The sequence below is a fragment of the Thamnophis sirtalis genome, unplaced genomic scaffold, assembly GCF_051295495.1.
Source record: "Thamnophis sirtalis isolate CommonGarterSnake01/CBP01778 unplaced genomic scaffold, rThaSir2_p1.2 scaffold_3, whole genome shotgun sequence".
Lineage (NCBI taxonomy): Eukaryota > Metazoa > Chordata > Lepidosauria > Squamata > Natricidae > Thamnophis > Thamnophis sirtalis.
The window spans coordinates 86,314,131-86,338,474 of NW_028261383.1; the positions used below are offsets into that span (position 1 = coordinate 86,314,131).

At 35.8% G+C, this 24,344-nt stretch overlaps 1 protein-coding gene across 1 annotated transcript in view; it reads right to left on the reverse strand.

The window, feature by feature from the left end:
* GALNT10 (polypeptide N-acetylgalactosaminyltransferase 10) overlaps nucleotides 1-23,689 on the reverse strand; it is a 59,182-nt gene extending 35,493 nt beyond the window's left edge. Inside the window, exons 1-4 of the mRNA XM_014061876.2 lie at nucleotides 23,353-23,689; nucleotides 2,579-2,681; nucleotides 907-1,045; nucleotides 168-334 (exon numbers count right to left, since the gene is read on the reverse strand). Of these exons, the coding sequence (XP_013917351.2) occupies nucleotides 168-334; nucleotides 907-1,045; nucleotides 2,579-2,681; nucleotides 23,353-23,568 (625 nt within the window). The 5' untranslated portion in view covers nucleotides 23,569-23,689. The remainder of the gene's footprint in view (nucleotides 1-167; nucleotides 335-906; nucleotides 1,046-2,578; nucleotides 2,682-23,352) is intronic.
* Nucleotides 23,690-24,344: the final 655 nt, after the last annotated feature.

Sequence of the window (24,344 nt, forward strand, 5' to 3'; positions counted from 1 at the left end):
TAATAAGTGTGGCACATGAGATACATTAATATTTTTAAAAAAACAACCGAGGAAGTACTTAAAACCCCAACATTAAAATGTATTTTATGTGCAAAATAATCCAATATATACCATTGTTTTGGCTGAGTCATGAATGTATTAACAATTATATTATACTTTGGATGTACCTCTGTCACTGAAATCATCCACCAGCACAATCTCAGCTATCAGTTCAGGAGGAGAGCGATTGAGAACACTATGCACTGTTCGAAGAAGTGAGGACCATCCTTCATTGTGGAATGGGATTATTATACTGGTATTGGGAAGTTGCTCCAGATATATCTTGCTATTGCAGCTTAAAGATGAAAAGAATTACCATCTTGATCAGTATTTATAAAATATTACCACTGTTCCAGCACCTAAAGAAATCGCTTATATTATCTCATGTAATTATTAAACATCCAGTGGGACCATATTATTTCAATTCATAAAGAACATTTGATAACCATGGAAATATCTTGTGTTACTTAATTTTACTTTCCAAAAACAATGTCCAAAATTTTTCATATTTGAAACACCTCATACTCACTGCAAATTGTTCCATCTCAAATATGGAATAGGCTGTTTTGAATATTCTGAGATTGTTTTTATCTTGAGTGTTTCAAGTAAAATATGTTTGTTTCACACTTAAAATAGAGTGTTTAAAATACAAATAGGTGTGTTTCAAACATGAAACTGTTTAAATTTTAAAAAAAGGGTAACCCCAGTTGTCATGCTACTAGATATCATATTTAATACATCAGCTGAAACTCTGACAACAAAAAATGTTAGTGTCGGCTGGAATGGAATTTAAGGGAAAATTCAGGAAAATAAATTATAGAAATAAGAAAAGTCATATTTTCAACTATAAGAACATTTTATACTTACTTTGGATGTCGTATATCTGGTAGAGAACGGTTTAAAGAAATTTTATCACTCACAAAAATATTAAAACCATTTTCCCTGTATGCCTGGTCCACTTGCTCAACATCAGTCATAGGATATGGTTTTCCTTGTTCTCCATTTCCTGCAGAGATAAGCAAAGCAAGGAGTAATCTTAAAACATTCCACATATTAACTGCAGAGATTTAACAGAGCAATAATTTCATCCACGTTCAAAATTCAAGAAGCCCTTTTATCAGCCTTCTCATTCGTCACAGCTCTAGGCAATACTTATTATGCTATATTCTAGGACTGCAGCTGAGATTTCTTAATAATACGCCCCAAATTGTTAAACTCCCTAGTTAAGAAGCAGATTATACAGTTTATGAATATTGGATAATGCTAAAAAGAGACATCTAGGTAATTTTCTCCTTTTGAAAAAGGTCACAATAGACTTACTAGATTTTTGTCCTGATGAATCAATATGCCTTATAATTTGTAATTTAAATTTATAAGTCTGCTCAACTCACAGTGATTCTGGGTGGTAATAAATCAGTTCAAAAAATAGCTACAGCTTGACAAAAAGACACACCACAAACATACCAAACACAATGCTATTCAGATGGATGCACCATCCCAGCCTCACTTAGAACCTGGGAAAAAGTCAGATTTTCAAGGCATCATTTACCATGTTCATGAAATTCCCCCTCTTCTCTCCATTTTGACATACAAATAATCATACATTTTTAATTTCTACCATAATATTGAATCATTGTTTTCCTGCATAAGGAAGACCAATTGTTTATTTTATTTTAAAAACTGATTGGGAATCTTTTTACCCTATGTTGTCTAATGCACCAGCCAACGTTTTTGTTATTACTAAATATATTTTTTATTAAAACCAACACAAGTAAATTGGATATGATTTGTTTATATAGTATACTAAAATAGTGCTTTTGTCATGGCTACTGTAGCTTCACTCATATTTTTGTCCCCTGTTCCTCTCTCTACAAATCTCTTTACTTCCATTTGTATTCTCCTCCTTCACATCATATTCCTTTTTATGTACAATAGCAGAGAAAAACGGAATTTTTACTCTGCTCCTGACGATAACAGTATAATTCAGTTCAGTTTTTAAAATCTTGTTCTATGTAGTTTTAATATGTCAATTATTTTTAGGCCTTTCAAACTCATACTTTTAGTCCTTACCACCCGTCTCTTTTCCAGTACTAGAGTCATATCTAGAATCATTACTACTAGAATTTACTACTGGCACAGCTGGTGCATTTCCACACAGTTTTTATTTCCATTCAACTAGACATGGGATGGCACTAACAAAAGCAGATACAGAAATGAGTTTCTAAGGACCTATGCCATGCCCTTTGCTGTTATTTCCAAATTTCCAACGAGAACTTTGGTTTGGCATTTTTCCTGTCTCCTGGAACAAACAAGGCTCTGTGGGGGTTTTGTCTCTGGTGAGTGACATAAAGCATTAGGAATTGAGTGAAGTCTTGTTCAATTTCTATTCTGGACTACTAACTTACTTATAACTTGCTAATTTTTAAAAAAGTGTAAAAATGGTAGTTTCTTTTGTGTTACATGAACATATCCACTAGTATGCTGCATTTAGTACTATTTTGCACCTGCATGAGTTAAGACTGAGTTGAGTTATACAAACCTGTTCTCTGCAAATCATTCTTTATAGCCTCTCTGTCATGCCAATCTTTTTTTCTTTGTCGGTTACCAAGGTAAGCTTCATTCCTTTGTCTTGCATGGAAGCCCTTTAAAAAATATGATTGCTGTTATAATTTTGTAAACACACACAAAATCCATATTGAATAGCAATAGCAATAGCAATAGCAGTAGACTTATATACCGCTTCATAGGCCTTCAGGCCTCTCTAAGCGGTTTACAGAGAGTCAGCATATTGCCCCCAACAATCTGGGTCCTCATTTTACCCACCTCGGAAGGATGGAAGGCTGAGTCAACCCTGAGCCGGTGAGATTTGAACCGCTGACCTGCTGATCTAGCAGTAGCCTGCAGTGCTGCATTTTAACCACTGCGCCACCTTGGCTCATATCTGACAAACCACATTTCTAAGTTATATTTTATGTACTTTTAATATTTGTAACATTTTATTTGATATTTCATATAAGAACTGCAGGATAAAAAAGTGATTATTTGCTGGGTTTCAAGTTTCAAACCACTCTCTATTAATTCACTAGGTACCGTTAATGAAAATATTATTTCATATACCGACCTCTATAGCTACACTATGAGGATATTCTTGATTCCTGATAAAAGATATTCTTTGTTAGGCAACTTAAAAAAGTGATTTAACCCTAGACACTGTATGAATCAGTAATATTACTATTTACTTGGTGAGGATTTGTAAAAAGTCAAAAGTTTACAGACTATATTGTAACATTATTGTCTTAATATGAAATTTTGACCACATTATTAGACAAATGATTTTTGAAATCCTAGAATTCGACTTGCTTGTAAAATCTTCAGAGCTTCATGTTTCTTTCATGTAAGGATGGATACCCTTCTAAGTTTACCATAAGCCATTCACAGAGAACAGGGGAAAGAATTATAGTCATAACTCTTGGTTTCCTGAAGAAGGCATACTCTATTTAAACACTTTAACCCTTGGTATTCTGTTTCTATATAAAGGTTTTGCAGACTTACTGAAATTCTTGCTATCTACTTGGGAAATGTTTGCATACATTGTTTTGTTTACTGTTATAAATACTAAGGATGAAATAGAAAAAAAGAAATGGTCTGATTGGATGTGTACCAATTAATGTTTGAAATAAAAATTACATTTCTATTCTAGATGATGTTTTTTAATTGATTTCTTTACAAAGCGAAATAATTTCCAAAATCTGAATGTATTTTGCAAGTAATTTCAAGGAGTTAGTTTTAATGTTTTTCCTTCAACATGATTTTGCTACTTTGTTGTCACTATAGCCAAGTCTAAGTACAGTACAACTTTTGATTTAAACCTTTATTAACAAATCTTAGTCCACACATGAATCGGATATGTTCCAATGTGCAAACATAGAATTCCATTAACATTTAAAATCAATGTCTCAGCTATAACAATTATTGTACTAAAATATGCTTTATTGTTATTAATAAGGTATGTTTTATTTCAATATACATTATATTGCCAAAAGTATTCGCTCACCCATCCACATAATCAGACTCAGTTGTGAGTGAATACTTTTGGCAATATAGTGTATTTTAACATACATGTTTTCTATGGCCATTAGTTAAGAAATACTGTGATACACTAAGTTTGCTGCCTCACAAAAGGAATCTGATGTGCCCAGAGATTTCCTCTGCTCTGCAATCACAGCCCAAAAATATCTGTGTGCTACCTCCCCTGGATTTGCTGTTGGCAAGTATATATGCACCCAAACCACCCTGGTTTCCCATTGGCTATCTAAACTCACACAAGATTTGCTTTCACCACCTTTCTGGATTCTCTCCCCCCCCCCATCTCAAATCTTCTACTTCTCTGTATCGGACGGAATCTTTCTTTCTCTAACTATTTCTTTCTTGTGTTCTATTTTCTCCCAAAGCCTCTCTTAAGTTAACTGATTGTACTTCCTTGGGAATTAGATACTTAACTGGCTCTCAGAGCAATTATATCAGATTCTTATTAATATTAAAGGCCAGTACCAATACAGATTTCAGCTACTTAGGCATTTTGTTGAATCGGCTTAGAACTTCAGGATTCTAATGTTTGAAATGTCTTCATAGGACTAAGTGTGAAGCCCTACAGCTGGTGTACTCTTTAACATTGTTGCTCTTCTGGTAATTATCTCTCAAAGAACGCTGACTCCACTGTACTATCAATATTAACAGTATAATTATTTTAAATAGTATGAAGTCCCCACACAGAGCAAGTATGCACTTAGTTATTTGAGATTCTTAAGAGTCTTTATTGATTTCAAAATTAATATAGATAGGTCCCTCTTTGTTTGCCAGATGTTGGTTAAATCAAGAAGGATAACTTTTACATTATTTGATGTACATCATACTTTTTAAAGTACAGTTTTAGTAGCAGATAATGCTATACTATAAAGAATTAAGTGCTATGCAGCTTCAAAAAATGTGAAAAAAAATTAATTTATGAGGAAAGTGGGTTTTGGAGACAGAGAAACAAATGAAAGCAGCAACATTTTAGAATTTCTAAAAGGAATCGGATAAGAGTCCAGATTTATCATCTCTTGTTTCAATATGAAATATCTAACTTTATGAAGGAGAACATTCAAAGCAATTTTACCAGTGCGGGGATAATAATTCATACAGACTGAAAGATTTACTTATTAATAAAACAAAATTGAAGTCCTCGAAAATTTTCTTCGGAATATTCAAAGCCTCATCATTGGTTTCAATATCTACTGATCAGTTATATGTTCCTGAATGAATTACAAAAGCAAGGAAAAACAATAGATTTGACTGAATTAAAAAATAATAATCACACAAAACCCAGGTAATTTATTGGGATTTATCTTTATGGCTAGTGAAGGAGGATTCAAAAAGTGAATAAGCTAAGCACTGTATAATACAGAAACTGAACACACCAATAATATACTATAATGGGAACATAAATGGAAGAAAAGTATAAATTTTACCATTAGAATTAGAGAAAATTAATATAAGATGTTCTGCTGATTGTGTGTTATTCTAGTACTGATTGCTAAATTAGACAATTCATTTTCTTAAAATTACTGGAAATGCAATATTGTAGCCAGATTAGATCATTCTTTCCCATTTGGGGACACCACTCTAAGTTACAACAATTCTGTAAAATGATTTATTATACAACAAAAACAGATTTGAAATGTGGATTTTTCTTTTTAGCTTATCATGCTTTTATTAAATTATTACAAAACCTAATATTCCTATAAAATATATTGAACTCTTTTAAATACAGTAACAGCTACTATAAAATTCCATGCTTCTGATCAGTAAGCAAGAACCATTCCTTCCATAGCAAAATAATTAAGTAAGTTATAGAAGTATGCAGCAATATCAAAATTAACTACTTACTTTAAAACATTTTTGGTATAATAGTTAATGCCAACTTATTTTGAAGTATTATCTTATAAACAATTTCATACTATATCCAACGTCTAAATGTTAAGATTATAACATTCCACAAGTGTGACAACATATGTCCCATTAGGTCAATGTTTCAGAGATATTTCCTTGCCTAAACAGAGAAACAGAATAATTATGGGTGAGCACAAAAGCAGCAGGAATCAGAGTGATTTCCAAATTCCTGTTGTCTTCCTCACTGATTTCCTTGTAGGAAGCTGGCAGGGAGTGTCAGAAATAATATGACCGCAGCTGACCGTGGCAACATAGTAATGTAGTAGTGTAGCAGTATTGAAATGGCCACAACTTTATCAAATTTCAATCCAACTGGATTGAAGTCATGGGCTCTGTATTTTAGAAGCATTCTATAAACTAGTGTATTTGAGATACCTAGGTCCAAAGATTGCTGCACTATGATGGACCATTTTTCCCAAATGAAGATTACAGTCAATCAGAAAGACACAAGAGTTTTATGGTAGTAGAAGATAGGTAATACAAAAAAATAAAGATGGCTATTTTGAATGATATTGTCCATTTATATGTAAATAATCTGATTGATAAATGCCCACTAAATTCAATGGGATTACTTTTTCATAAATCTGTTTAGAACTATCGCCAACTCTTTCTTCTTGCACTGTAATTACTTGTACTCCAACTTTCAGGATAACAATCCTTCTAGCAATATCCGAGCATTGTAAATAATTATGTATAATGTAATAACTATTACTTACAAATGAATTTATAGTATAACTATAGTAGCAGCAATGGCCCTGTATGGAAAGAAGAATCCTATATAGGTGGTTTCTGGTCTTGACCCACTTTCCTCCTCTTCCTCCCAATGTTGCATGTTTTTATCCACAGCTACTGAATTATCCGTTCAACGGTATAGCTAGGTAACTATAAATCCACATTTTTTGAGTATCCAAAATAGAAGTACAATATCTATATATTTCTATATCTCTATCTATTAATATCCCCCATGTTAATTATATTGTATTGACTTAATTAAGGCAGAGATCTTAAAAATGCTCACTATACTCAATTTTAAGCTCTAGCCTAAAACACTGAGCCATTTTCGACTGTTGAAATAATCCCTATTATACAGCTCTGACATTCTGTTTTAAACAGATTTAAACCAGTTAAACTTGAAATTAAATTAAAATCAGATTTTATTTCTGTTTAATAATTATTAATTACCTAGTTCTTTCTTGATCTACGTTTATGCATTTAGATATGATCTGAGGGCACAAAATTCAGAGACATAAAATTCTTAATTTTTATACAAATGAATATCTACCCCATTGTTTTCACTCTGTTTATACAAACAGACACAAATGGTCCTCTCTATGCAACTGTCAGCTGAACTGCAATCACTCACTGGAATAAATCAAGGTTGATCATCCTGTATTGCCCAATGTTATTAGATGTTCCTAAGGAGTAAGTATTTTCTTTTCTTTTCTTCACAGAAAGCTTTGTAGTCCCAAGGGCAATAAGAAAAAGAAGCAAATTAAAAAAGGAAGAGAAACAGGCATCAATGCCAAAAGAAATAGATATTGGAAGAGATGCTGCTATTTGTACCCTTTGTTCAAATTACTAGGGTCCGGGAGGCAAGTTTCATGAAGACACATAATTGATAATTAGCAGGTTTCAAGGAAACATTGGAAGCATGTTTGTCTCAAGTAATACTAAGAATAAGATTTAAAATGGTGCATCAAAATAGTGTGGTAAAGAAAATTAAATTTTAGTTTATAATTTCTCCTATTTATTCTTTTTTTTTAAAAAACAAAGCAACCTCTTATTAAGAAAACAGGGTTTCTTACTAACGGATGATTCAAGCTGGGTGAATCTGCCAGGGAGACAGCAAAGGAAACTCTGAAAACAGCGGGGGATGCATTAAAGCACTCGACCCAGAAGTTTGAAGAAAGGCTCAATTAGTTTCTGAAGTGTGAACATGCAAGGATACAAGTGCATCGAAAAGGGGTGGAATTATCAAGATAGGATGTTGTGTAGAGAGTACTAAAATAGATTCATTTTCTTTCTTTTTAACAAGGGGCACTAAACCTTTCAGGAGATGTTAGGTAAAGAATACAGATGTAGAAAAAATGGTGGATGAGAAAAGTAGTGCCTGTCTGAACTGTTTCCACTTGCATTTACAAATGTTTCTCTTTGAAACTTGTAACTTTTCCATTTAAAAAAATCCCTGTTTTTTTCTTCCAGAAAGAATTTAGACATTTGATTATTCCCATCAATAATCGAGTAGTATATTGAAATAATTATAACACTATAATATCTAAAAAGCAGACTTGGGAAGCAAGAAATCTCTCACTTACTTCACTTCACACTTATGTACTTATTATGTGGACTTAAAGCTTTGCCAGCCTCAACTACCAATAAAACCATAACGCAAACCTAATTTAGGGCTTCACTTGAAAATTGCAACAGGTACCTTAGTGCATATAAGTACAGAATATTGTCTTCAATATAAGTTGTCTTCAAATAGAGTTTAATTCGTGGCTATGTGGATACAATCATGTAATTTTCTTGCATGATATGGAATCAATTTGCTATAGAGTTCTTGGAGGGTTCCCCCAATCCAACTTCCTATATGTAACCTTGGGATTCTTTATTTCAACCACATAGTATATTAAAGATATTTGGGGGATTTTGTCTTTGGAAAGAGAAACTAATAGGAGTAAGAATAGTCATTTGTAGCAGAAATGCATGGGCAGATAGATACACTACAGTATATGTGTATGGCAAATATTCAACAAATGTTTCCCTCAATAAGCAGCCCAAAAGACATATACAAATTACTCAGCTCTCTGACATCAGGTAGTGTAGGATATAGGCAAGAGAAAGGAAATTCAATGACAATGTGAATGTATTAGAATTATCCTGAATTATGTTCCCAATGAAGCTAAATTTTCATGAGTATTTGAATGCATGATCATTTAGTGACCATTTGAAGTTACAATGGACTGAAAAAGTGACTTATGGCCATTTTCACACTTATGACCATTTCAGCATCCCCATAGTCACATGATCAAAATTCAGATGCTTGGCAACTGGTAAATATTAATGATGGTTGTAGTGTCAGCTTGTTTTGAATTTCTAAATATTAAAATATAATGGGTTAGTGCAGACTTAATGATGAACCAGTGTTAATACCTACAGTATGTCTTGATTGTTTTTTTCCTTGACCCAGATGTCATTGGCTGCTCTGCATAATATTCTATTTCTCCATAAAAGTACAGTACTTTTAATATTCTGAAATATGTTCCCCATGCTTTGGAGATTCTTGGGATTTATGAAAATTAACCGTTCCATGCTGCATGGATGAACTTATTTTGATTTCTGTAAAACCCCAGGAGGTACAATCCATTAAAATGTAAATTTACTCTGGTATCTTTCTTAATTTTAAATTAAAACATTTAGTAAATATTAAATATATACATTCTAGACATACACTGTTTATGCTTCCTAATTAGCGAGATGCAGGGAACAGAATGTTTGACATATAGCTACTAGATTAAGCTCTTAGTTTACAAGCATGCCTAGAGTAAAACTTGCCTTTGATAGTAATATACTGGAGAAAATGTGGTAAAAATGACTGACATCCTGTCATTACCATTAGCAAAGAATTGGACATAATTATAGGTAGTCTTCCACTTACAACATTTAACACTTAACAACTGTCTCGCTTAGCAACAGAAATGTTGGGCTCCCTTGTAATCATAAATCGAGAACTACCTGTACAGCTTAGTCTGCACGTATATTAATCAATGAAATTTATTTATTTATGCCCTAGTTCAACAGATACAGGTAGTCCTCAAATTACAATAGGTTACGATGCCCCCCCGCCACAAGATACATATGACCCGATTCCAAAGTTTTGATGACAAGGGCGCTCCACTGCAGTCATGTGGCAGCATTTTGGGTGCTTGGGCAGCTGGATGGCATTTATGGCCATTTGCAGTGTCCTACGTGACCACTTTTTCTGTTTTACACTTTTAGTTTTCAGCAAAAACACCCCAAAGCGAACATTGGGTTTACATAACAGCAGTGACATTCACTTAAACACTGCAGATTCACTAGTGATTTGCTTAACAACAATTGTAAAAAAAAAGATTGTAAAATTGGGTCAGTCACATGAAGATCTGCTTCACAAGCACCATGATTTATGACCGTAACAGGCAGGATCCATAATGGTCATAAATTGATGACAATCTGTAATTTACAATTGCAATAAGAGAAAAACTGTAATCAACATAATCATAAATGGGCATGGAAAAAAGGGAAAGAATGAAAGTAGAATGACTCTATGAAGAGAAAATGTTTCATATGAAAAAAACATTGGAAAGGTAACTTTGCAGGAGAATGTATAGAAAGGAAAAGTATATATGAAAGCTGCTTGGAACAAAGTGAAAAGCAGTTAGAGAGTACCATAGATGTATGTGGCGAGATGCTAATGGAAAGTATGAAAAAAATGATACAGTGGAATAATTAGATGAAAAGGGCTATTGATGAGGGGGGAAATGCCTATGAGAGAATGACTGCAGCAAAAAATGAGATAAGAATGTGTATAACATGTGCAGACAGGAAAAGATAGTTACAAAGAATGTGATCAAGGAGTATCTATAGAGCTGCTTTTTGTGGGTGGCTGTACAATTTCAAGTTAATAAGTAAATAAAGTAAATAAGTAAAACATTTAAAATGTATACAGAACAATCTGAGCAATTTTTATGACATAATACTGAGAACCAGTTTAGTATTGTGGTTAAGGCATCAAGGTAGAAACTGCAAGACCATATTTTAGTCCCACCTCATGCACAAAGCTTTTGGCCAATAATTTTTTATTGACACTTAAAAGGAGATAATGGCAAGCCACTTCTGAAAAACCTTGCTAAGAAATCCACAGGGACTTGTCCAGGCAGAGTCAAAGAATTGGCTACAAGATGAGTGGCTAAATAAGTAAATAAATAAATAAATAAATAAATAAATAAATAAATAAATAAATAAATAAATAAATAAATAAATAAGGCAGGCAGGCATGATTTAATGGAAGGAGAAAAAAAACACCACAGAATGAATTTAGCTATTTTTTTTCTTTTTTCCTAACTCCTACCTGTATATATTTTTTACTACTTCTTATATTTTATTTCATAATATTATTTACCCCTAAAAGGAAATGGTGGGATGCTACCTATTTGTGCATGAAAAAAATATTATTAAAATCTTACAAGTAATTATTCTGGTAAATTAACTATCAGGGTAAATATAAAATGTACGTGTAAACATAGAAATATATAACAGCATCCAACAAAGCCTACTTTAAAACAAGACAGGTTTCGGTAGAAACCAACAAATTTAATATTTTGGAAGGAGTAGGAGGAAAAGAAATGCAACACATTCAAAATAGCACAAGAACCATCTCAAACAATGAAAATGTCCCATACTTTTTCCTGACACTTCTTCAAAATCAGATTTGGCTTGCCCAAAATATCACTGTCTGATTTTTTATCAGTTCTCACACCTTTCTAGCTAGATTTTCTAGCTTGATTTTTCATTATTAAAACAATGCAATACAGGGATGGGTTGCTGCCAATTTTACTAACTGTTCACCACCCCCGCATGCGCACGGCAGATAAATGCTGCATGCGCATGCACTGTCCAATGTAAATTGTTCTTCACATATGTCCATTTAGTGGACTGTGTGTGCGCAGTCACTAAAATCCAAAATGGCGGCAGCGAGGGAACGGTTTGGGGGCGTGGTAGATCTGGGTTGCTGCCAGTTCTGCAACCAAGGCCTGAATTCCACTATTGGTTCGGCCAAATCAGGCCGAACTAGGAGCAACCCACCTCTGCTACAATATCTTCAAATATTCTAAACAAGTTTAAAAACTTTGATCCAAGGGGAACAATATCAAATCAGACTAGAAATGTATAGGCTAATTTCTTAAACTCTTTGCATTCTAGGAACAAAACTTAAGAGAAAAAGAATTACCCAAGAGGATAATTGTACATCCTAAGGATGTTTTTCCTTAGTCTACCCACAAGGCAGACCCCTTAAGACCATGATGGTGAATCTATGGCATGCAAGCTCTTTGAGGGCACGCGAGCCGTTGCCCAGATCAGCTTCATCGCGCATGCATGTGTGCTTCCTGCCAGCCAGCTGATTTTCGGGTCATTGCTGTACATGTGGGAGATGAATGCACATGTGGGGGGGGGAGGGCGGTCACACACGGATGTGCATGGGTGGGGGGAGCGCAGGGGGTGCAGCGCATCCCCCTGCACCCCTTTTTTGGTTCTGGGAGGCTGTAGGGAAGCCTGCTAGACCCAAAATGGGGCATGGGGAGGATGTGTGTACATGCACAGGGGGTGCGGGGGTGCATGGGGAGTCATGCATGCATGCACTGGAAGGAGGAGGGGCACATTGCATTATAGGTGTGGGCATGAGTGCATGTGCTGTCACATGTGCATGCACAATTTTGGCCCACAAGGAGAAAAAAGGTTAGCCATCACTGCCCTAAGCAGTCACAAATAAATATCTTCATATTAAATTCATGGGCAAGTAGATATGAAGATACTTTAGGCACATGTAAAGGCACATGTAAACTGTGGGAGAAATAACACGTAACTAATGATATAATATATCATATTAATCAGACATTACTTTTTGCTTCAAACATAATTTTAAAATCCTGAAGTACAGTTATCTGTAAAATAAGCAAAGAACCAACAACTGTTATGTGTTTCTCAAAGACATAAAATCTGAAGAAACACAAGTATTAAAAGTTATAATTTTTGAACTTTCTGCATTGTTATTCAACTTTGGAAAAAGGGTGGAAAATTATTTTCTGATTTTTCATATGGATTAGATTACTTCTCTCACTACAAGCAGAACTATATGTTGCATTTTTAATTTAAAAACTTACTTTTTAAACATATTATTGTTTTATTTTTTAATATATTACCATCTAAGCATATTCTTTCTATATATTATTTTATGATGCTGGGCTTGGACTATAATAAAGAATCAAAAACCTGTCTGCAGTTTTCTTTCCGTCTATTTGTCAGCAGCATTTTAATTCTTGTATTGGGTTTTTTTTTTTAAAAAAAATCTTGCTTTGTGGGTTAATTTCAGCCTGAGAATGTGCAGATGGTTTCTAATTTACATTGACTTTTGTGGAGATGTAAGTTTGGAAGCAGCTGATGGAGGTTCATTAAATCCCTTCATTGCAAGTGTGGGTAAATTAGAAACATTTCCCTATAAGCAAAGGTATGCAGAATATTCTTCTGACAGCACTTCTGCATACCATTAAAGGATGATAATTAACCCAACACTAATATTAGAAATCTTTGTCAATTTTTATTTATTCATAATGATGTATGTCATGTTTTAGGAATAACATAATCTTCTTTTTGTGTTTGAACAATACTCCAAAGATGTTTTGACACTGGTAACTCATTCGTGCAGGATAACTATAATTTATTGCTGTGCTCTCCCCCCTCTACACACTGCCCTTTACAGTTTTTAAGTATATTTCCTTTCAGAAATGTCAGGCACTAAGTAGTAGTTTATCTTCCCTGCCAACAAAGTGGAAAAACATCTGGCCCTAAAGCATCCATATGACTTTCTACATGATACGGAAATGTTCCTTAGCACTAAATCTCTACAAACAAAAAATGTGAATATAAAATCCCAGAGCTTAATTCACATAGTCTTATTGTAATATCCTCTTCAAAATATATTTATAGCCCATTCAAATGTTGCCAAACAACTAGCTTTTAGAAGTGCTTGTTAAAATCCATAAAACAGTTATGTATTAAACATCTGGAGTTAAACCTTATAATGCACACTGAAGCTAGAAGTGCCTACTGTATTCATTTTTTGAAACTGAATCAAAATCAAATAATTAAAACCAACTTCATTTACCTCATTGCCTCTGCTGTAATTAATTAATAGGATATTAAACTTTATCAGCATTGGCCATAAAGGTCCTGTTTCAACCATATATTATTGGGGGGAAAATACAGTGTTAAGCTTATTATTATTTATAGAATGCAAATATAAGTCACAATGGATTTCAGAAGAATAACATAATGAGGAATTAGACATGCACATTTGCAAATGTTGTAGACTTTCATAATTTCTGGAATTGTTGATGCAAGAATTCAGGTTCCCCTCTTCTCTAAATTTCTCCAGAACCTCCTATTCTTTACTATAAGCAAAATTAAATGATATCGCATAAAATGTTAAGTAAAAACACAGAAATAAATTCAAATGTAACTTTCTGCCCAGTATAAAAGTCCTAAAAAGCATAAATTTCTTTTACATACTGTATTAAGAGTCTTATCTACATTTAAATGCTGTCAGATTATTTTAGCTTGTTTTATACTTTAGTAATTTATTTCTATTCAGGCAACAAGAATTCATTATTATACATACTGACTACTTTTCTACATTTGTTTAGGATTCAGGAAGAATAAACATAAGACATCACTTTGACTTATACTTTTTTCTTGTCAGTATAAATTTATCTACAACTAGTTGAATAATCAGGAGGTGACATCTAGAATGACAAATTGCTGTTATTAATGGAGTCTTCCTATTAATGTTTCCAGCCAGCAGCCATGCTCTTTCTTTCAAGATCACAGGTAGTCCTTGACGTACCATTTAAGCCATTTAAGTCCAGAGTTACAATGGCTCAGCAAGGTGTTTTATGATCCATAAAGCAATTTTGGCCTTCGTAAAACAATCTCTCTCTCAGTCGTGTGATTGTGATCTGGTACTTGGCAACCTGTTTGGCACACTGGTTGCCAAGCACCCCCAGAAAGTCAATGAGGAAGCTGGTAGAGAAAGTTGCAGGGTGCTGCTGCCTGCCAAAGGATTTTCCCTCCCTTCTATGTATGGGGGAGGAGGGGGGGGGAGTCCTTCATTAGGCTGCAGAAATGAAGCTCAGATCATCAGATCTTCACAAGCGTTGCTTCATTTCTTCAGCTCAGTGCAGAGGGTAGAGGAACTCTTGTGGTGGGCCGGACAAACAAAGCAGGGACCTTTGTGATCTCCGCTTCTTTTTTTCAGCCCAGTGCAAGAGATTCATTTTGTGCCTGGAAGGGAGTTGCGTGTCCACTTTCGGCCCCATACGCTTAATGACCACAATTGGAAGATCTGGGATTGCAATAGTTGAGCGAAGTCTACTTGGGCATCTCGCTTAATGACTGCTTTAACAAGCAAGATCCCAATCCCAATTGTGCTCATAAGAACTGTACACTAGTCCTCCGATACCATCCCATCAGAGCACTTTAGTATTATAGAGTTCTTTTAACCAAAATGTCCTTTTTATTGAAAATGCTCAGTCCTTCTTATGCTTATTTAGGCTCCTCCTACCTAAGATATTTGTTCCTGCAATGCTTTTGGGAAAGCTTTTGTTCCTAAAATACTGCAGTTGTGGTAGTGCACTTGAAGCCTGCCCCTCATGTCTAAATATTCAATGTTGCACACACAAATGGTTGGAACTTGGATAGTATTCCTGAACCCATCATCCTGTCTTTTTGACCTCCCCATGGACACAGATGTATGTCGTAGGAAAACCTACACTCAATTCAATCTCAGTCTTTGTTACATGGATACAGCAATATTTTCTTAGCAACAGAATTAATTTCCCGTTGCCTTTTCTATCATAGTTACAAGAGAGATACAGATAGTCCTTAACTTATGACCATAACTGAGCCCAAAATTTCTGTTGTTAAATGAGGCAATAGTTAAGTGAGTTTTGCCCATTTTACAATCTTTCCTGATGCAGTTGTTAAGTGAATCACTGCAGTTGATAAATTAATAACCCGGTTGCTAAGTGAATCTGGCTTCCCCATTGACTTTGCTTATCAGAAGGTTGTAAAAGGGATCAAATGACTCCAGGACACTGCAACCATCATAAAATTGAACCAGTTGTCAAGCATCTGAATTTTGATCATATGATCATGGGAATACTGCAAAGGTCATAACTGTTTGAAAAAAGGTCATACAGTGCTGTTGTAACTTTGAATGGTCACTAAATGAACTGTTGTAAGTTGAGGACTACATGTAGTTACAAAAACACTAGAAATAGATTCTAGTTTTTTAGTTAACATTTATGTGATTGTGTCAACGATCAGTAGTCAATAATCTTTTTAGATTTTTCATACAATCAATTTGCTAGCTTCATGAAATTTTAGCCATTTTGTTTTATATTATTTTTATTTATTGAGGAGGAATTGCTTGGTGCAATCTTTGGGTATCATAAGCATCTGGCAAATAACTCTGAATACCAATCCCTGTACACACAGAGTAGTAATTAATTTCATTTTTTCTGAGTAATTCAATGGCATTCAAAATATTTCAGCTAATGCTAACCAAATTGGTCAGTGAGACCAATATTTGTGAAATATTACAGCAACAATAGTGGATTATCTGTTAATCGCTAAAAAGATTAGAGACTTAAATGAAAGTCTCACTGCTTCTCTATGAATTTGTCCTACATCTAGAGGTATTATTGGAAGTCTTTCTTTGATTAACCTATATACTGTCAGAAAACAAGGCAAAGGCATTTTCTATTATATTACTCAGATTTTGTAATGTTTTTTCTGGAGATTTTTCATCAAATACTGTCCTGGTATTTTGCAGGGGCCAGGTAAAGCCATTGTTTGCATAAACTTCAATTATTTTGCTTCACCCACATTCACAGAACCTCATATGAACAGATTAAATATTCAGCTTCCTGAAAGCATGGCTCAGATTCTAAGCCAAGACCACCAGTTATGGTTCTTTTGTAGACCAGGAAATTCTTGCAAGAGTGACTTGATTGTCATACAATTGAACTATTTTATGTGGAGTTGCCTTTGAAGATGACTAGAAACTGAAGTTCATGCAGAACAAAGCAGCCACTGTTATTTGAAAAGATTTGCTACTATGTCTATTCTGAGGTTAATGCATCAAGTACCAATAGACTTTTGGTCCCAATTCAAAACGCTGATCATTATCTATAAAACACTACAAGGCACACATCTATAAGGACCGTCTTGCCAAATAGGATTCTGCCTATCTTGTCTGGCTAACTAGACATGTTCTACTGGGAATTTGCCTCATTGGTGTAAAAGATATCCAGTTGGTTTCAGTGATATCTCTTCTCTGCAACAGCCTTCAAGTTTTGCACTACCTTAGTATAGTTGATCTTGATTTTCTAAAGGTACTGAATTTATTTCAACAAGTTAGCATAAATTATTATTATGTTTATGGCTAATATATCATTATGTTGTTTTTGTTGTATATTCCTTGTTGAGCATTGCCCAGACTTGTGACTGGGGGAGTATAGAAGTGTTAAAAGAAAATAAGCTAGAAGGCCTTTTAAGAAAATAGGGGACTGGAACCACTGCTCAAACCTAAATTAGGACACACAATGCATGTAGCAGACTAAACTATGTTAAACATCATATTACTATATTATTTCAATTTTTAAAGACGTATGTTATAAGAGTCTACAAGACTTAGTATGCCAAAAGATAACCTTATCAAATGTACTTTTTAAAGTAATTATATTAATTAAGTAATATAAACTGCAAATCTTTATATAATACAAAAGCATTTGTTTGAAATAAGCTATATTTTGAGAAAAGTATTACACGATTGGTTGTGGATTTTCATTGAAATTCTTCATAAATTTTACCCAGTAATACCAAACCTTTCTAAAATAAATCCTGACGAAACAGATGAAGCAGCAAAAGGGAGAAAAATAATTTATTCAAAAATCCAGGTGCACTCTCTTTTCAAATGTGATTGCACTGACAAGTAGCGAGTACTTTTCTAGTGCCGGGACACATTATGCAGAAATGCTTTCATTAATTTGTTCAAACATAAAAAGTTTGATAAGAATATATGAAGCACATCCAAAATTTTCATTCATTGTTCTCTGCTTTTAGGTTTGTGGTAAATCAGTGCCACAAATCTCTATTAAAACTTTTAAATATCTTTTCATACATGGGATAATTATATTCTACAGCATTTTATTTCACTCTTCTTATTTTGATTTTTTAAAGTGGAATTGGCTCAGAGAACAATTACAGTTAGTCCTCAACTTATAAGCAGTCATTTAATGACCGTTTAAAGTTACCATGGATTCCCCCAGAAGGTACTTAGGACCTGGTTTTGAAGTTCTGAAGTCTGCACACCCTGATTTGGGGCATTTGACAATCAGTCTACATTTACTGCCATTTGAGGCGTCCCATGGTTACACAATCTCAATTTATGACTTATTTTGCCTGCATTTACTTCCAGTTTTCAGTGAAATATGCCTATTGGCTAAAATGGGTTAATGACTGTGGCATTCACTTAGTGACTGTGGCATTTGCTTAATATCTGCCACAAAAAAATCTTAAAATCTGCCATGGCCACTTGGTGACCCATTAACAACCAGCATGATTTACAATCATAATTCCAGGCTCATATAATCCTTCCATATAATAGAACCATGATGGCAAACCTATGGCATGTGCACCCTCTCTGTGGGCACGGGAGCAGTTGCCCCAGTTTTGCTCTGCCACGCATGCGCACGTACTTTCCACCAGCCAGCTGCTCATTGGGTCTCTGCTGTGCATGCGTGGGGTGGGGCATATGTGTGTGGGGGGTATGCATCCTGCTCAAGGGGCAGGACCTATGCAGGGGGCATGCTCATATGCGGGGGTGCATGTGCATGATTGGAGGCAGGGCGCATGCGCAGGGGGTGTTAACGCATGGCATTTTGGGGATTCGGGCACATGCACGCTTTTGGCACTCGGTCAGGAAAAGGTTAGCCATCACTGTAATAGAAGGACAAGTCCTAAAGTATTGTCATAATTTAAATGTTTATTTAAGAAATATTATATGAAAAAATCATAATTGTCAAATGATGTGACCTAATTCTATCTTGTTCATTAATACTATTACAATTACCACTAGAACCACAAAAAGTGCTTATGATAAACTACCAAGGTAATATATCTGAATTATTTATGACCTTGCACATTTAAGAAAATAATGCACCCTTTAGAAAAATGTTAAAAAATATTTTTTTAAATACAAAACTCCTTGTAAACAATACATGAATACAAAACTTAATGTAAATATGCATTTATTTCAAAGCACTTTATGAAAATGAGCACATGATTAGATTCTAAAGAGAATCAATTCTTCCCCAAATATATTAAGTTAAAAATTAACATTGTGTCAATAATGAATATATCATTTGTAAATATTGGGATTAACAATCTATGTACCAAAGAAATAAACTGCTCTAATCTAAGATAGTGATGGTGTATCTTTTGGGCTCAGCATGTCTAATTTGATTCTGCTGGCATGACATCACTCCACAAACAAAGGAGAGGCAATTCTCTACGTAGTTATTTGAAAAAATAATGTGTGGCACTAGGTATTATATAAATAAATATCAAATAATTCCAAAAATAAAATAAAAGCACAACAAAGTCAGTTTGGAGGGTTTCAAAACTAATTGTTGAATGTTGGGAAATGCTTGCATTGTGTCCCAAAATGTCGTGGCATGTGATCTTTGACACACGTATCATAGTTTTGACATCACTGGTTCTAGAAAAATAAAAAACAAAACTGTAGATACTTACTTTTCTTCTGTTGCTGCTGCTTTATTTTGTTAAATTGGAGGTTCTGGTGAAAGGATCATCATTAGGAAAAAAAAAAGATCTATCCAGAATGCCAATCATTGTATTTCAAAACATAAATTTTGATACCTTCATAGCTGCAAATCCTAAGAAAGCTCCTACATGGGAATATTTTAAATATATTTATAGATAGAAAAAATGCTTTTAAAACCTAAAAACAACTTTATAGCTGATCTCTCTGCAAAAAGTGTTAATACAGAGGAATGATATGTTGAAGTACTAAACTTGTTTTACTTCCTTTATCAATGTGTGTTCCAATGAGAATAACACTTGTATTATTAGTCTGCATGGCTTGGACCATGCAATTTATGAACTACCGTATTTTTTGGAGTATAAGACACACCTTTTTCCCTCAAAAAAGAGGCTGAAAATCTGGATGCATCTTATACACTGAATACAGCATTTTTTGCCTCCTGAAACCCCATTCCTTCACCAAAATGGCTGTGCAGAGACTTTAGGAGGCTTCCAAGAGTGCTCCTGCGGGCTGGGGAGGGAAGAAATGAGCGAAAAATAGGCCAGCCCCCAGGAGCACTCTATAAGCCTCCTAAAGACTATGCATGCCCTTTAAAAAAATGGGCCCATTTTCGTGACAAACAGGCCATTTTTTGCTCATTTTGGGGGGGCACCCCCCAGGAGCACTGTACAAGCCTCCTAAAGGCTATTCATGTCCTTTTTGGGGGGGAAAAAGTCTTAGCAAAAAATGGGCTGTTTTGGGGAGGTCTGCAGAGTGCAAAACCTTTTTTTTTTAAAATTGCCTTTTCAAAATCTTGGTGTGTCTTATACTCTGAAAAATATGGTATAAGTGTATATTTTAGCAATTATGGTTTGGCAAGTGTGTTGCAGGTTTTCAACACTAATTCATTTTTATTTTAATGAAATAATGAAAATGCATTATTTAATTATTAATAAATGAGGCAATATAATATCTTTAAAACTGAGTATTCACTACTCGATTACTTTATGCAGGAAATCAATAGGTAAATGACAATAACCATTACCATTTTTATCATACAAGAATAGTGTGCGTATGTATGTATGTATGTATGTATGTATGTATATATGTATGTATGTATGTATTCATTTATTTATTTATAAAGAGTTTCTTGTTCCATTTTTTATTTAATAAGACATGACAAGGAAAGAGTCAAACATATAAATAGTTGGACTTCCCAATCATTTTATTCTTATCTATAGGACTAGAACAAAACTGGCCCAGACAGTGCTTATAAATCTACAAAAATTGTGGAGTCCACATTATGCTGACTAATACTAATTTATCACTGAAATGTCTTATATATGATGCATGGTAATCTACATTCTCTTTCTTTCTCCTGATGAGATTCAGAAGACCCACATCTCTAAGTAAAACTGTTCTTTGTGGATGACAGGTGTTATTAGAAAATGTAGATGCTATTAACTTCTTTAACAATTCTGGGAAGCTCACAAATACAGTACAATGAACAATCAACATCTATAACTGATACTTTTGTAAAACTATTATCCAGCATTTGATGCGGAGAAAGAAAAAACACTTATACATGAAAGCAGTAATTCTATCAGAAAATTGCAAACCCAGTAGAAAGCCATGTTTACTCACTTCTATTTCAGTTCTAATTTAAAGATATAGCTAGGAAAATGCTTGAAATAAAATTCTGCATACTCATAATCTAAATTGGGAAAAAACAGATTTTTCCTTTTATATCTTAATTTTGCTATCTTCCTCAAATCCAAATGTATATAACAAATGCACTATTTCAATGGCTGCTTCCTTCAGAAAATCATTAGTCCTTCTATTACAGTTTGTAAATACTTTGTAAGGACTGGGTTTTTACTGTCAAAGGCCTGGTTTGAACATTAATACACCATTAATTCTGGTTTTATGCGGATAACATATTAAATGGCACAAACTCACATGTAATATTTTTTCAATTTTTATACTCCTTGCAGTCACACAAGCTATATTGTATGGAAAGGTAAACTGACTTCAAACAAAGCATGCAGATACTCTGCTTAATGTCAGAACAGAGAATAACAATAAACACTCACACCAGTCTCTCTTTCTCAGAACGTACAAATATAATTCATTAGACTCTGGTTAATTTTACACATAACATTTAGTTTAAAAATTATTTCTTAAAATTTGAAATATTGCATGAAAACAAGAAATGATGAAAGCTTGAGCTTCAATATGAAGTTTAGAAGTACTGTAGTGCAATGAAATCATGGTGTGTGATCAGTGACACGTCCATATAAATTTCCAGCACACATTGAATAGCCTTGCTAAAATCCAGCATTCATTAATGTCAGTAGTTTCTATATAGTTATATTTCACTGAATTGTGTCTTATTAATTTCTGGAAGGCACAAAGAACACCATTAACCTGCTTGTATCTTACAGTATCAGAATGTTTTTAACTACATATAGCATTTACTTTAGGGAAGAAAAGAGCAGATTCTTGTTTGCTTAAAAAAACCTTGAAGAGTACAGGATTGCAATAACATACTATTTCTGTAACAGTTTCAATATTTAATAAGATAACCCCATCAAATCAATCTAATCTATATGTACAGTTTTATTCAAAAGTAAATCTAATAATTTTCTTGCAAATTAAACAGGAATAGAATGGTAAAAATAAAAACAAATTATCATAAGTGTGATGTTATTTCTCAGGTTCCTTATGGCCAGAACTGAAATCCTACATGGGACTTTTAATTGGCTTGTGTAACTTGAACAAAAGAGGCTTTAGGTACAAATGATATACTTAGTTTTGTTCTTCTGATATTTTTGTATAGAGTTATGGTCTCTTTTATTGTAAACTTCCCAGCATCATGAGATGGGTTTATTGATCTGGTTAATAAAAAATTAAAATAAAGCTGACAACCATAACTCAACTAAAAAGAAATAGCAAGGGCATCAAGCATCAAGAGTTTCAAATCCCAGAACAGTTCTCTTTTGGAAAACAAACAAACAAACAAACTGCTCAACAGAAGAGAAAGCCCCAGGGAATCACTATCAAGAGAAGAGGAAATGAAATTAAAAGGACACTACAATTTCATTCAAAGCCAATGGGGCCGGGAGCGATGCAGTGGGAAATGCTTTTGGAGACTAATCTGGGGGGATACTGGACGGTCCGCACACACACGGGGCAGCTGCAAAACCCCTTAATTTCACCCTCGTTTATTTGTTCCCTAAAATAAAAGAACTTCTCCCGCCACAAATAGTCGCCGCTGGCCTTTCCTCTCCAAGAGAGAGGAAACCAAGACCTCCAACTATAAAAATGCTCTCTGTCCCTCTCTCTCCCTTCTCTCCTATGGGTCAAATTCAAGCTTCCCTGCTTCTTCACATCCCCTCAATTGCCCCCCCCCCCCGGGTTCATGTCCGCATTCACTTCTCGGATCCCCCTTCTCTCCTTTCTATTGAGCGGCCGCTCGCTCACCCCAAGGGAAGCCAGGCGTCCCCTTCCGTCCTTGGCCCACAGAAAGGGCGGAGGAGGGCATAGTGAGTGGTCCGCGTTTTTTTGCCGCGCCCCCCCTCCCCGCCGTAGGATCTCCCCTCCCGTCCCTTTTCGGAGCGGAACAAGCCTTTCCTGCAGGAGGGCAGTAGAGGAAAGGCGCCTCGCCGCCACCTTCTCACCTGCGCCTCCTCTCGGGCTGCGGCGGCTGCTCCTGGCGGCGCCCCCCCGCGGGCTCCCCCCGCAGCGCCGGCTCCCGCTCCTCCTCGCCCATCGCCGCCGACGGCATCCAGCTGCCGCTCCCGGTACAGCGCCCAGAGCCCCACGTTGGGGAGGAAGACGAGGGCGGCCAGCGCCAGCCCCACTGCCTGCAGCAGCCGCTTCTGCTTCCGCCGCATCCGAGACGCCGCCTGCGAAAGGGGCTAGCGCGAGCCCAACTTTCCTCCCGCGCTGAAGCCGATGACAGCGACGCTCGAGCCCCGGCGCGAGGCAAACCCAGCCGCCAGCTCAGCCAGTTCCCTCCGTTTGGCAAGGCACTTCCGCTCTGGGGCGGGCACTCCCACTCGTACCGCGAGCGAGTGAGGAGGGTGGCCGCGCAAAGCCACGCCCACACCTCGAACTGGACCGCGTACCCTCGCTTAGTAAGCTCGTCGCGGGAGAGGCCACGGGAGCGCGGCGGTCCGCTAGCTTACCACCCCTGTCGCCGGGCTAATGGTACCGGCCGCGCGGCTTTTTCCCCTTGGGGGCAGCAAATGACCTGCCCGGCCCAAAGCAAGTCGGAGGGAGGGAAAAGGGGGGGGGGATTTTAAAATTTCATTTTTTCTTTAAACATTGAAATCGATGGAGGTGGGTGGGCGAAGGCGGGTCGATTTCAGCAAAGCCCCGCTTCTCCCCGCGAAGCCACGAAGAAAGAGAGCGAAGGCAGCCAGAGAGAGGGGCGCGAAGGAAAAGGGGGCGGAAAGGGGTCGCGTCTTTATTCCCTTTATACCTTGAGGAGAGGAATCGGGGAGGCGGTTTCTACTTTTACTGGGGGGAAAAAAAGAAGAGGAGGCTGGCTACGCTAACGTAAATAGCGTTGCTGGAGAAAGAATGAAATCCAGACTTGGATGCTAGGACCAGAGGAGGGTGGTGAAATAAGTTGAATTAAGATCAATCAGCAGAGCTTTTGTGTGTG